Raw genomic sequence first — 15,228 nt, 5'->3', positions numbered from 1 at the left:
AGTTGTAGTCCAACGTTCAAACCACTTCACCACTCTAGTTTTCATGACCAAGAAGTCAATAATTATAAAGTTCACTACTCTGGTTTCATAACCAAGTAGCCAATAATCATAAAGTTGGAGAGAACTTCAGTTAACTAATCTATTATTTTGCTAATTCAGGAAGTCCACTGTTACAGCATCCAGATAGGTGTAAAAGAAAAAAATATTGTAAAGAACACAAATATTCACTTCTTTCTCCTCCAAAATAAATTAAAGTTTGTCAATGTTTGTGTTAAAAACATATTGACTCAATCACCATGCTATAGAAAGGACCAATTCTCTTTAAACCTATATGCTATATCCTAGGACAGCCAGCATAGCATAGTGATTTGAGTCATTGACTACAACTCTGGAAACCAGGGTTCAATTCCCTGCTCAGCCATGAAACCTTTTGGGTGACCATGGGCAAGTCACATGCTCTCAGCCTCAGGGGAAGGCAATGGCAAACCTCCTCTGAACTTACCTTGCTAGCTAAAATATATATATTTCTTTTTTAAAAAAGGAATCTTAATTTCATTGTTTTACTGAGAAACAGATAAGGTCACATTTGTGACCACTTTTTTTAAAAAAATGCAGCTATACTTAGAAATGTCAATAGTCACATACAGACACCTTTTAAAATTCTTTGTGAAGAAAATCCACTGCAAATCCAAACATAAAATCTATTGCAAATCCATATTTAGATCTCCCTTTGTGGTCCAATTCTTATTTGGATATACACAGGTTGCCCTATGTTTACTTCCAGTAAATATCTTTGGATATTTATTGGAAGGGAAAAAGGGTAGAAAATAAAAAAGAGGGAAACCTTTGAACAATAAAATACATATATAATATTTTACATTATCAGTGCATTTTAAAAATATTCTACAACTCTTGTGGACAGTGTAGTCTACAAGCCATTCAAGCCATGATACCTGTATTAAAGCCAGTTTATAGTTCCATGAACCATAGAAATTTACAAAGATGTGGTTGGAACATACAGTTGACCCTCCATGTTTGTGGCTTAGATTAATAGGTTCTCTTTAGAAATCTCTTGGTCCTCCAGCAAAACTCTGCCAGAAACTGACCATAGTGTTACACTGGAGGACCTAGAGATTCCTAGAGAAAACACTTCTCAAACATTTGTAGGTTCTCCAGCACAACTCTATGGTCAACATCTGCTCGATGTTGACCACACAGTTGTGCTGGAGTACCTAGGTTCCTAGGGAGACATTCTTTCAAGTAAACATAATAGTGATTTTTTTTATTTCTGGTTTTTCCACTTTCATGGGGGTCCTGCATGAACCCCAACAAATGCAGAGGACCAACTCTATTTACTTATTTCACAACACTTGCTGTCCAAGATATGAGATGTCCTCATCTGTGCCAATGTTAGACCATTGTATGCAGAGCCAGTCCTATGTTAAGCAAAATGAGGCAGTTGTCTTGGATAGCAGATTTTGAGTGACATTGGTATTTTTTTACTATCAGGGATGCTTGTTAGATTTTTCTGACAAAATAATTTGGTTTATTTTAGTATTATGCACGCTAACATGGGTGAATGAATGGGAGGATCACCATTTATTTCAAATTATTAAATATTGCAGCTGCTCACTTTTTACAACAGAAAAGAAAATGAAATGTGATCTAGAATAATGGAGGAATATTGAGTCATCTTTAATCTTTGGCATCCCTGGAAGCCAAGATGACTAAACTGAGGCTGTCATACTTTGGCCACATCATAGACTCATTAGAAAAGACAATAATGCTAGGAAAGATGGAGGGCAGTGGGAAGAGACGAAGGTTGCATACCAGATGAATAGACTCAATCAAGTAGGCTGCGGCCCTGAGCCAGCAGGACCTGAGCAGAGTGGCTGAGTACGGGGTGTCTTGGAGATGTCTCATTCAGAGGGCTGCCATGTGTCAATGCTGAATGCAGTTAATGACAACATTAAGAAATCTTGGTTAATAAGAAGAGTAGACCTGAAATTCTGTTGGGTGACTATGCTTACTTTACTCTGAGTTATACCAGCAGTTGTACTTTTTTTTCACACTTGCATGAAAAGATAACCCATACTGCCTTACACAAGCAGTCCCCCTTTTGCCAACAGTGCAATGGGCTGGCTAGAGACAGTCTGGTTCATAGCACAGCTCTGCCATCCCACTACCTCAAATAGCTACTGGAATGTCACCTGGAATGTCACAGGTATGTACCGTGATGCCCCACAATGCTGAACACAATCTTGGCTAGTGTCAACAATGTAGAAAGGACAGGACAGGAGGAAGGCTGTGTGAGCAACACTGGCTAAGTCTTTTCTTTCAATGCGGATGTTGTCAAGAGCAAGCTGCAGTGGCCACAGCCACACAAAAACTAACACCATGCTTCAGGACTAATGTCTCTTGCTTTTGAGAGCTGGGTGATACTGGTAGACTGTAGGATTTCAGAGTGCAGCTAGGAGATCAAATATTTGAACATTCTCCAGTTTAAAAGATAGAAGCAACCAAATATCTCCCAATACACAAAATCTAGCATACCAGTAGAAGGACCAGTGTAGGACACTTCTTTCTGGCATACTAGTTTTTTACATACAAGTGGATCTTTCATCTGTGCACTTCCCCACTGGAACTCAGAACTGGTACATTCCAGCAACAAATCACTTCGTATGAGAGCTGCCAGATTGTCATGTTATTTCACTTCCAATTTGGTCTTGCCTGTGTGTAATACTTGAGGAAGGGAATGTGGTAATCTCATTGAAATATGCATACCATCCTGTTTCCTGTTTATTTCCACAGGGATAAACTGGGATATATGCAAGTATGCTGTCTTAAATGGCTTGTCGATCACTGTCCTCATTTTAAAAACTTATTTCAAAGCTGCAAGCTCTTTTTAATGATTGCTTTCCCTGGGTATTCTGGAGTCTTTTGATGTAGTCCTTTGTTTGTAGTCCTCTCCAGAACCCAGATCCACCACGTCCTGATAGTTCATGAATTCCTGAGGTAATGGAAACTCTTCTGCTGATGAATGAGTCCTGTGCCCAAATACTCTCTCTTGCAGCTCTGCGATGTCATTCCTGATGTCTGCCATCATCAGTAACAGGAAATCAAAAGAACCTGGTGGCCCCTAGAACATTGCAAGGGTGACAAGTAAATGACTGACCCTTGATATTCTTGTGCCTGTTGTTATCAGTGTACTCATTTTTAGCAGGTGATCACAGATCATTAAACTGAAAACTCTGAAATAAGATATCCTGCTTCCAGTCTGCTCTAGAATGCAGCACATTTATGAACTCAGTGTAATCAAAACTGACATTTACTTAGGTCAATATCTTGAACATTTTCATGTAAGTTCAGGACCAATCAGAAAGAAGCAGTTTTCCCTCAAACAACTGCTAAATTGGGACCATTTTGAATGGAAGTTGGTATGCATCAAGTTTTATGAACACTAGGTGCTACCACTCAAATTTTTATTGCCTTTGAATCATAAACAAAATCATCATCAACTTGGACAATGCCAAACATTTTTGCATGTTTGGGATTAATCAGCAAACTTCCCCCACCCCTGAAAACTGCTGATTTTGGTAAATTTTGCATGGAATTTGTAAAACAAATTTTAAGGATTTTTGTGGTTAATTTTTTATTTCATTCATATAATCACTGTCATTATCAACAGCAATCCAGACAATGCTAAGCACATTTCTTAGTAGTGGTATATTTAATATAGATGCAGGGAACACTAACATGTGAAGCCGTCCTTCATTTTGTGCCATCTTAATGTTTGTGAAGGGTGAGCCACAAAATAACTAATCTGTTTCAGATTAATATATTTTGATTTGCAGGGTTTTCTAGATACAAAAGTAACCCTTGTGCTGATTAAATAGGATTGTAAAGTGCCCATATCAACTATGCAGTTCAAAATTATAGAACGTATGAATCGCTCTACATGCTGATAGCCACATGCTAGAATTAGGTATTTTACTCTTATCAAGCATACACAAATACAGAGATAACATAGGCATCTACAAAACTTGCACCCTACTTATAAGTGAAGCACCTTATAGTCCAAATGCAGATTGACAAAACTGACATGGTAAGGTGCCTCTATCTCTGTTTTGTATAACATCACACTATTTTTCACTGTATCAGTTATTTGGCAGTGAAATTTGTTGTGACCTCATTGAGACAGAAGAAATTCATGAACTAGATGGTATAGTGAACACATCTCCTGGTGAAAATGGCACTGCATATCTCCCTTCCTCTTCAGCAATGTCCATTTAATTTATTAATATCCTAAAGTTGTGGGACTCTATGTCTCTACACAGTCACCATTACCACTACCTGAGAATGATGTGGAATATAGATTGGAAACATAAATGCTCTCAGGACAAGAGAAAATTCTATTAGACACCCCAGTGGGTGAGGCACCTACATATGCAATTTTTGGTTTGACCTCAAATGTATAGGAATAAGTCCATGCTTGATTCCATTATGTCTTGATAACACAATTATTCAGACATGCCACATAAGATATTTGGTTGTAATAGATATTGCTCCATTCTTACTTAATAAAATGTAAGTTGAAATTAGATGCGGTACTTACAGGTGGTCCTTTTTCTCCTGGTGCACCTCTCTCACCCTATAATAAACAACATTCTGCTTAATATGCATTGATGAAAACCATATTATAATATGTAGATCAATTCCATGTTAAAACTTTGTTTCCATTGGGATTTATATCAAAACTCCCTTCAGTTCTGTTAGAACCTAATTTCATTTTAACACCTCTGATTCACTTACTGTACAATTAGAAGAGGGACATTATAAGTTCCCTAATATGGAATATATTAAAAACTTGTCCTAAATTATGAACAGAGCTTTACAGTAATGAGTTGTGGCTCTATTCCATGTCAGTTCTGGCCACAAATCTGAGAACTCAGGGATTTCAGGTAGAAATTTGGTCTAAACTCTGATTAAAGTAATGAACTACAGGGAAATCGCAATGAAGCCTCTTAATAGCTGTTGGACAAGTTGAGTCATGCAGTGTGACTGTCTCATATAAAATCTTCCATGGCAGGCTTCCTCATGGAGACCCTAACAACAAGGAGGCTCTGCTCCTTTCGATATACTTCACTCCTGCCTTTCTTCGCATTTCACTTCTTCCCCTTCTCAATTTAACAAAAACAGGAAGCAACATTTTATAAGAAACAGAAGGATGTTCTGTAATATGCTCACCTTTGCTCCATCTCTTCCTGGTGCCCCTGGAGGACCCTGCAAGACAAAACCACCATCCTCAAGAACAAGTAATGGTATGATCAGCAGATGATGTGCATATATAATATTGAGGCAGAATACTAACCACTGGGCCCCGTCTGCCCTGTTTAATATGGGACAAGTCTGGAGATGGCCCCATTGGCCCCATCACTCCTCTAGGACCCGGCAGGCCTGGAGGGCCAGGAGATCCAGGAGATCCAGGACTCCCTTTTGGACCTACAGCACCTGCAATCAAAATAGAATGGTGGAGATTGACAGTGGGTTCAGATGTTTGGGCATGAAAGGTACTTAGGGTTGCTGAGTAAGGTTGACATAAGGCAGAGATAGGAATAGTGCAGACCATTTGTGTGGTCCCTGGAGTCCCATCACATTTTAGGAAGGAAAAATGAACACTGTGTTCCAGAAACCTTTGAAAGGATGCAATGTTCAATTAAACAAGAATTGCCCCTTCCTCTTGATTATCTAAACCACTTTTCCTGAAATCAGAAGGGGATTTCTGGTGACTTTCAGTTTTTTCAGAATACATAAGTGTAGTTCATGGATGCCCGGGATGAGCTGGAAAATGCAGCAGGTGTGGCCCCCAGATTCTTTCTTGCTGCCTCTCCCTAGGCTAAGCTAACAGTTGAAAAAACTGGGCACCACAATTCAAGGAGGATGTTGACAAGCTGGAATGTGTCCAAAGGATGGTGACCAAAATGATGAAAGGTCTGGAAATGCCCTATGAGGAGCGACTTGGGGAGCTAGGTATGTTTAGCCTGGAGAAGAGAAGGTTAAAATGGTGACACTCTTAGAAGAGTGTTTCCTGCTCCTCCAGAGATTAGGGTCCAAAACACACTGCAGAAATAATCCTTGCTCAGTGCTAGGGAATTTTGGGAACTGTAGCTTATTGTGGCTCCAGAGCTCTCTGACAGAGAAGGCTAAATGTCTCACAAACACTACAGTTTCCAGAATACCCTAGCACTGAACCAGGGCAGTTAAAGTGGTCCCAAACTGGATTATTTCTGCAGTGTGTTTTGGACCTAAGACACAGAACAATGGACACAGTATTGTAAGTCAAAATGAAAGGCCAACTGAGCTGAGAAAACTCCTTACCCATGTTTAGGCACAGAAAGCCTATGTGGGCAAGGGAACTGTGTTGTTGTTGCTGTTGCTGCTGCTGCTGCTGCTGCTACTGTTGTATTGAGCCTATGCCCATGGTTTCCAACACAGAAAATAAATCAGTGGATAAAAACTGCTTCCATGTGAATAGCTCCTCTGTTGCATTAATGAACACAGATCCAGTAGTAACAGGTGTAATGTTCAAAATGAGCACACCTTACACAATTCCACTATATTATCAACATTTGATTCAGATATCTGGTTGCAGTGGAGACTGACCAGTAATCATCTTTCCAAAGGATCCCATATCTTAGCCACAATAATATCAAACCAACAGTAAGACTGTACTGTCATTAGTACATTGGCAGAAAAAAGAAATCATTAACTAAAGATATAATCATGCCCTTTGTTGCTGATATGTGCCTTTAAGTCTTTTTTGATTTATGGTGATCCTAAGATGAACCTATCACTTTTTTATCTGGGGCTGAGAGTTTGTGACTTGCCCAAGGTCACTGAGTGGGTTTCCTTGGCTGAGTGGGGAACTGAACCCTAGTTTCCAGAGTTGTAGTACCAATGCTCAAACCATTTACGCCATGCTGGCTTTCAGTCTAAATTACAAATAACACTGAATGGAATAACAATAATAATGAATACTGTATAAGCCTTTGCATCTTCTTAATGAATGCACATAAAGGACACAAGCAATGATGTCTTTCAAGCAGAGTTTTTCAAGGAGAATTCCCAGTCCGTCAGCAACTAGTTTGCAATTCCTGAGCCATAGGTTCACTGTGCTACCCAACAAACATATAATGTGGGTGGTTTTCAGTCAGCATGTGAGAAGAAATTAAGCTAACAGTACCTTGGACAGCTCATACACGGGAAAAACCAAATGGAGCAAACCAGGTCTATATTATGGGAGATGTGTATAATATAAGCTGCTTCTGATCTCAGCTCTTTGCAGAAATCATGGGACAGAAATATCTTAATTGAATATTTCATGACCTTTTGGATATAGGAATAGATTATTCCTTTGCTGCCTTACCTGGAGGACCCCGATCACCTGGTTGTCCAGGAGGGCCTGGTATATAGGCATTGGATGCCAGTACTTTTTCTCCTGTGATGGTTTTGCTAAGGTCAGCAGCATTGTTTGGTAACAAGGCAATCTGCAACAAATAAAGTGTCATCAATTGACAGCTTCTCGCCAAGTTCAGTGACATTTAGTTGAGCTGTTTTATTCGAGTGAGCCGAGCCAGTATAACATTTTTTCAGTAATTTTTCTCACATTGTGATTCAGCTACTAAATCCATAAATCTGTCTTCTGAAAGAGCCAAAGTGACATAATGGAAAACACGCTAGATTTGGACTGGGAATCATGCGGAGGTTAGAATCCTGTTACTGTCTGCACATGCATTAAGTTCTTCTATGAAAAGAGTTGGACATTTTCCCCCTGATGTGTAACATCCACATTAAGCTCAATATTGTTGAAGCAGAATTGCACATGTGGTGTTGTTATACATGTAGGTGAGCACTGTGGACAACCATGGCACACTGTACATGGACTTGTACTGTACATTGTGCATGGATGCACACTGTGCATGAACACACATGCACATCTGATTGTGTGTTCAGTTGTCAATATGTCATCATCATTTGTACAATACTGACAATCAACCAGGTAGAAAAATTAAAGAATTCCACATGTAGAGATACACAGTTTGTTTTTTGCCTTTGTCTTCCTCTGCGTCTGAGAGAGAGTGTAATCTGACTGACTGCATCTTCCCAAGGTCTCTAGCATATGTCTAACCCAATTCTGTCACCACTGCCTCTTTAAATGGAGGGGACAGAGACTGAACCTGGGATCTTTTCCATTCAAAGCATGTGCTGTACCATTCAGCTATGGTGATCTTTTCCTTTCCAAGAGTTAGAATGCTTAAAGCATGAGAACATGTTCTCTCCCTGCTGAGTGTATATGGATGCAATAGTAGCTGTAGATGAATCACTTCTTTATCTTTAACATACATCACAGGCAACTTTAATCAAGGAATACATGGGAGGGATAACAGACACCAACCGGCTGAATCAACCTAGCTCTGTAGCCCACACAATATGAAATAGCCCACCCACTCAGTCCAGTCAACCCATCTTCTGTATCCAGAAGCATCTGCCTTGCACGTTGAGTCTGGTGCGTTTGATGTTGAATGTTATCATCTTAGCCAGGCATTATTTCATAATTCCTTTTCCATTTCCTTTCCCTGATTCCAGCTTAGAACCACGGTGTGAAAATGATCTCACTCCAGTCTTTCCTCATGGATGAATCTTTCCCCTCAAGGGCAAAGGAATACTTTCAAAAGGAACAACAGCCATGCAGATGTGATCTGAACCTCACAGTTGCTTGCATTTCATGTTGTCCTCCCACAGAGGTTATGTGCAGGAACTGTTGTTGAAATGGCTTAGAGGTGGATTGCTTGAATCCAGTCGAAGACTTAGTTCTAATTAAAGACATACTTACATGTATTTAAGTAAGCACATGTGCAAAGAGAGCTTTGTTATTTATTTATTTATTTATTTATTTATTTCAGCATAGGGCTTCTTCTGAATAGTTTGTGCAGAGGAATGAATAGGCTAGTGTTGTCATTTTTAAAATAAACAAACATATTACCTCTACAGAACCCTTTCCAGCACATCCATCACAGAATGCCTAAGTCTTAAGGCACGTTTTAGTGCTCACATTCAGTTCACATGTGCTACTCTACAGGCTTACTGGCCTCTAAAGCCAGCCCAAGAGACCTGAAAGTGCAATCCAGAGAAGATGCTGAATACCCTACTATAGCTACATGCACTTCAGGAGGAGACTGGTAATGGCATACATGTTGTTTGCCAGGGAACACTGGCAGGCATCTTGTTCAGTAGTTACTAGAATGTAAGCTGGACTTAGGATCTTGTAACTCCCGAGGATTCATGTTTACTGTCATTCATGTCCGAACATGACCCCTCTAAAAACGTGACCTTTGAAGCACCCCAAGCAAAAGATTTGGGAGTCACTGCAGATCAGGGTGTGGGGAAATGATATCTGCAGTCCTCTCCCAGTTGTGGGGTACACTGAGACAAGTAGCTGCAGCAGGATCCTGAGAAGTCTCTCCACCTGCCTGTTCTTGATGTACCCCATGACCAGGAAAGTGCTCTCTCAACATCACCTCTCAACACCTTGATTTGCAATGCCTGAAAAACATTTTGGTTCAGACCTGCCAACCAACAGGTAGTTTTTGGGGATGGTATTGTCAGATGTAACTATGACAATGGAGTTCCATTATCATAGTTCTGACAATACAGGATCTCAGTCCTAGCCTGTCATTGCTAATTTTCTAAGGCCTGTTACAGACAGGCCAAAATAAAGCTGCTTCGAGTCACTTTGGAGGTATGGTATTTCAATGATGTATGAGTCCTAAGAGTCCAAAAGCCACACCAAAGCTGCACTCCAGTCCTTAGGTCTGGAGCGTGGCTTTGGTGCGGCTTTTAGACTCTTAGGACACATGCATCATTGAAATACCATACCTCCAAAGTGACTCAAGGCAGCTTTATTTTGGCCTGTCTGTAACAGGCCAAAGGGATTTCTAATAGTTCCAAAGAATCATCAAGGGCCTCCAGAAACATCCTGCCATCAGGCTAGACCCAAGTCAAAATGGTCCTTTGCTATATGACCTGATTTCCATTTACTGACATCAGCTACACAGCTTCTCTTGTGCAACTGCCAGCCACCATTTTTTTCTTCTTAATGCCCAGACACAGACTAGTAATGTGGTTTGGGTGGGATAGGGAACAAATGATGGCTGCTTCTGGTAACTGCCATGTTTCCCCCAGAATTCCTGGATCAACATCTGGAGGAAACAGTGGCTGCCAGGAGGAGCTGCTAAAAAAGGAAAAGGAAAGTTTTGGCATGTGCACCTAATGTGGTACATTAAGTCTCCAAAAGTGACCCATGTGGGGTCCATGGGATGCTTTGTCTTTTTGTCCTCCATACTGGGAAGGCATCTCCAATCATTGATTCCTCAACAAAAGGAGAAATTATACTGCAGTTGGTAGTTTTACCCAAAATCCTGAGTGATTTTGCCTCCCTCCCTCAGTTTTAACTCTAGTTGCATTTTTTTCTTCCCACAAGCTGAGTCCTAAGGCTACAGTATGAAAATTCAAGCTGAAAATTCAACTTGGTCGTAGATCTTGCTGTTAGATTTATTATGATATTGACCTACATGAGTATCTCTTGCCTGAGGTGAACATCAAGACTCTTCTTCCAAAGACTCTTCTTCCAAAGAATAACATCAATATGATACTCTTGATCTAAATGGGGAAACCCTGCAAATGGATTCACACAACTCCTTCCCTTTGATCATCTAGCTACATATAGAACCACTGTACATTGCTGAATTTTCCCAACAGTCTCATGTGAGCAAACACTCCACACTTCACAAAGTTCAGTCTCCATATAATTTCCTCCATAGATGATTACAGCTTTTAAAAAACAACAAAATGCTTTGTGCTGGGAGAAAGGTAACAACTGCAAAGGAAGTGAAGTATTTTGTTCATTCTTCTGTAAAAGGAGATTTGTTCCAAAAAAGAGTCTAGAAGTTAACCAAGGAAAGGCAGGCTTAAATCTAATTGTTAGTACCAGCTAGAGTGAAGCAGAAGGAGCTAGGTGAGTTATTTAAATCCCACTGTTTCAGCTGACCTGCTCTAGTTGGAATGAACCATTGGATTTAGATCATAACAATTAGACACTCTCCTTTAAGGGCTTAGCCTCCCCAAACACAAGAAATGGTATGTGGGGAAAATATTAACAGCCCACCTTGATAATGTGGAGCCATGTGACATTGCTCCATAAGTACAGGTAGTAAAAATGTATTTTGATGGTTCTTGCAAAAGCAACCACCCACTTTGAAGGGATAATTTGATTCTAGGCTTATAAATCAAATTACTATTAGTAGGAAAGCACCCTTAAGTGAACCTGCACTGTTATTCTTTAAGCCTCTTAGAAAAGTGGTTCTGTAGTCTCACTAGTGAAATAATTTTGTTGCAAAGGTGATCTCTTAAGAAGGATTTGTGTAGGTATCTATATTCCCTCTATATATGTATAAAACTACAGAATGTCTGATTTAAAGATTTACAAAACCCATAATTAAAAATTAAAAATTCCCAAACCAAACAGCTCTTCTACCTTTTGTTTCAATTGCAACACTGTTTGTTTTACTTGATAGAATTCTTTGCAAGAGGCACAGCACACCCCTGGTTTCACCACATTCTCTGTCTTCTCAGAGAACCCTGCTTAAAACAAAAGCAACAACAAGAGAGAGTAAATATTCCAGTACAGTATAGTTTTAAAAAGTGGGATGCAAATAGAATATGGAAGTGAAACACCATAGAAAACTGTGCAGGGATCAATCTTTAAGTTCTCCTTTGTAGACATTTCAAAAGAGGTAAAGATGCTCACAGCCTTTTTTTTTTATTTGCCTGTGAATCACCATGAAAGTCTAAGGCAAATGTAGTGAGGCCTGTTGCAAATAGTCTTAGTAGCAGCTGTTTCCAGTTAGTAGGTCTTAATGACTTTTGTAAAACTCTTTTTATATCATAGGAATGAGGAAAATGTTTACCTCTTTTATCTGAGACTTTACTGTATAGGAACTGTATGGAACCATCATGATTTATTACCTCTCTTCAAGGACCAACTTTCATACACCATAAATTATGCCAGTATCCCATGCAAGAAGACCTTTGCTTTGCACAATAGCCATCTTTATTATCATTGATTGTATCTTCTGTGCAATGGGACTCTTAAGAGTATAGTGCTAGGGCAAAGGGTTAGAGGCACAGTTATGAAAAAAGGAACTCTATACGAAGCCTGAACGCTTAGGGCTTTGTTATCGTCTACATGAAAAACCAATATATTGTCTCAAAGTAATGTGTGACTCTGCTGCGATAGCTTCAGTTACCTTAGTTGAGTACTTCACTATATAGATGTCAGAAAGCAACTGAAGTACCTATCATTGTGACAAGTTTGTGGTACCAGAGCCTCTGATAGAGAAGGCTGAATATCTCACAAAACTACAAATTGTCAATAGAAGGGATCCTCCCCCCCTCAATTGTGCTCTGGAGGGACACCAAACAGGAAGCAGGGATGCCTCCTCTATCCTATTCTTTTTGTCCTGGCAAATGAGCCACTCGCAGAGGCAATTAGGCGTGACTAGAGGATCAAAGGTTTTCAGATTAATCAAATGGTACATAAAATTAATTTGTATGCTGATGACATTTTATTCTTCTTGAACAACACAGAACCCTCTTTCTCAGTACTTGAGCAGACTTTGCAGAATTTTGACAGATATACAGGTTTTTGTATAAACTGTCAGAAATCTTCATTGCTTTGTCTGAATTCCTCAAGAGATTTATAAAAGTAGTGACAGGAGAAAACTAAGTTAAAGTTGACCCCATCTGGTTTTAAATATCAAGGGGTCTTAATAACAAAGGACTTGTGCCAGATGGTGCTCCTTAATTATAAACCTCTTATAAAATGGCTGAAGGAAAAACTATGGCAGTGGAAGTTTTTTCATCTTTCCATGCTGGGACACGTAGCATTATTTAAGATGGCTGCATTGCCAAAAGTTCTGTTCTTTTTTCAGACATCCCTCTCCATCCTCCCAAGCAATATTTTGCTATGTAGCACTCAGAGATAAGCCAACTTTTTTTGAATGTAATACAAACAGGTTCTCCAGGAGTGTTAGGCATGACACTTCACAAAATGGCAGCCTAGGGTTATCTAAATTGAAATTTTATTTCAATGCCTTCCAGATCAATAATGTCACTCAATTTTTCCACCAAAAAGACAGACCTTCTTGGACTGCCTTGGAGATGGATCTGGCTTCTCTTGGAGAGTTCAGTGTATTTTTTTCACCTTCATTGGGGAGGGTAGTCTATAGAATTAACAATCCATATTTGTATCAAACTCTCACGGCCTGAAAAAAGTGGAGACATATTCTTGCTCCAAGCCCTTCATCAATACAACCATGTGTTTCACATCCCGTTTGCAGCCCGACAGGTGGGTTTGTTTCCATCGATGGTACAGCAGGGGTTTTTTTAATGGTGGGAGACCTATTTGTACCCTGGTCTAGAGAGTTGCTGATCGAGGCCCTTTCTCCCTTCGAGCCCTCTTGAATGCAACTGAATCAAATTGCACCTTCTTTAGCTCTGCTTGTTAGGAGGAAGGAACTTCCTTGCTTGCTTACCCTGTTTGAAGGCATGTGTATAAATGCACATGTCTGCTATAAAGGTAGAGCGCTAAAAATATATAAATGGATGCTAGATTAGACTTTTTGGCTGTGGGCTGATATATAAAGTGTGATAGGAAATGGACTTAAATATGTAAATGACATATTCAGAGTGGGTTAAAATCTGGAGCACTCCCCCATATAAATCCAATTCTATAGCCCTGAAAGAAACTACCCTTAAAGTTGTACATAGATGGTACCTCACACCACTACAACTTGCATGTATTACTAAGAACACCACCTCAAGCTGTTGGAGAGGGTCTAGTGATAGAGGTACCTTTCTGCACATGTATTATGATTGTCCAAAAGTATTTGCATTTTGGCTCTCTGTAGTTAATTTAGCTTCACAAATCACTGAACAAAAAATTGTCCCTTCTCCAGAACTTTTATTGCTTTCAGTGTTTACTAATAAAAACAAGACATTGTGTTATAAAAATATTATTGCATTTTTGTTGACACTGACCAGGACTGAGATCGCCAGGATTTGGAAAACTGGGAGGGTCAATATGACTGATTGGTGGTCTCAATTTGGGAATTGTGGCTCATGGAAAAGCTCACTGATCAATCTAGAATGCTGCGAGGTTCTAATCCTCCTCTGCTTTTTGACGAATGATGGTCTTCACTTATAGCTTATTTCAATGATGTTGGAGCAGAAGTGGGTCTTCCTTTGCAACATGGTTCCTTTGGATGGACATGCTGACATGAAAGTGGTGTCTTTCTGCTCTGAGTCCATCCCTCTTTTTATGTAATGTTGCCCTTTTACATCCCTTGTGACCTTGAATCTCTGTTGTTGGCTTTTAAATGCATGCACTTTAGCTTATGACTGGAATAAATAAAAAATAAACAAGCCTAAAACAAATAAACAAACAAACCCTACAAATTCCATAATCCCATAGCACTGAGAAATGGCAATGAAAGTGGTGTCAAACTGCATTAATTCTGCAGTGTAAATGCAGCCAAAGTGTGACTTATCCAAGGTTACCCAGTGGGTTTCCATGACTGAATGGGTTTTGAACCCTGGTCTCTTAGGAGTTTATTGCACGAAGGAGATCAGGAGTTTATTCCTGTGAATATCCCAGAAAAATTGCGTAATTATGCGAAACGATTTCACATGATGCTGCACAAAACCTGCCATTAAAGTGGTCACAAAGAATAATCAATGCACATCTTTTTATTTTCCGGATTTCAGCGACAATGCATTTCCAATATCACTTTACTTGTGCAATTGCGTGTGACAATCATTTGCTCAATTACTCCCCATTTCTGCTTTATTTGTGGGATGCTTTAAATGCGCTTTAATCTCTCTTTAATGCCAAAATTAGCCCCATTGTGATAAACTCCTTAGAATCCTAATCCAGTAGCTAAAGTTGGGGTGTGTGTTTTAGTTATGATTTTAGCTTTTGAATGCTTTTATTTAATTTTATACCTGTTTAATTAGATTATTTTAATAGCTTTTAAATTTTTATTTTAAAGCTTTTATCTTGTGAGCTGCCTTGAGTCCCTTCAGGGAGAAAGGTGACATGAAAATGAAACA

At 39.5% G+C, this 15,228-nt stretch overlaps 1 protein-coding gene across 1 annotated transcript in view; it reads right to left on the bottom strand.

Moving 5' to 3' along the window:
* Window positions 1-555: 555 nt before the first annotated feature.
* The window catches only part of CCBE1 (collagen and calcium binding EGF domains 1), a 183,789-nt gene continuing 169,116 nt past the window's right edge, over window positions 556-15,228 (bottom strand). The window contains exons 6-11 of the mRNA XM_089486884.1: window positions 11,594-11,697; window positions 7,427-7,547; window positions 5,372-5,511; window positions 5,248-5,283; window positions 4,616-4,651; window positions 556-3,139 (exon numbers count right to left, since the gene is read on the bottom strand). Coding sequence (XP_089343010.1) covers window positions 2,906-3,139; window positions 4,616-4,651; window positions 5,248-5,283; window positions 5,372-5,511; window positions 7,427-7,547; window positions 11,594-11,697 — 671 coding nt within the window. The 3' untranslated portion in view covers window positions 556-2,905. The remainder of the gene's footprint in view (window positions 3,140-4,615; window positions 4,652-5,247; window positions 5,284-5,371; window positions 5,512-7,426; window positions 7,548-11,593; window positions 11,698-15,228) is intronic.

This window comes from Sceloporus occidentalis, unplaced genomic scaffold (genome assembly GCF_023333645.1).
Source record: "Sceloporus occidentalis isolate IW3139 unplaced genomic scaffold, rSceOcc1.0.p SCAF_1, whole genome shotgun sequence".
NCBI classification, from domain to species: Eukaryota; Metazoa; Chordata; class Lepidosauria; order Squamata; family Phrynosomatidae; genus Sceloporus; species Sceloporus occidentalis.
Note: the sequence above shows the minus strand (reverse complement) of the source record. Positions and strands in the feature narration are given on the sequence as shown.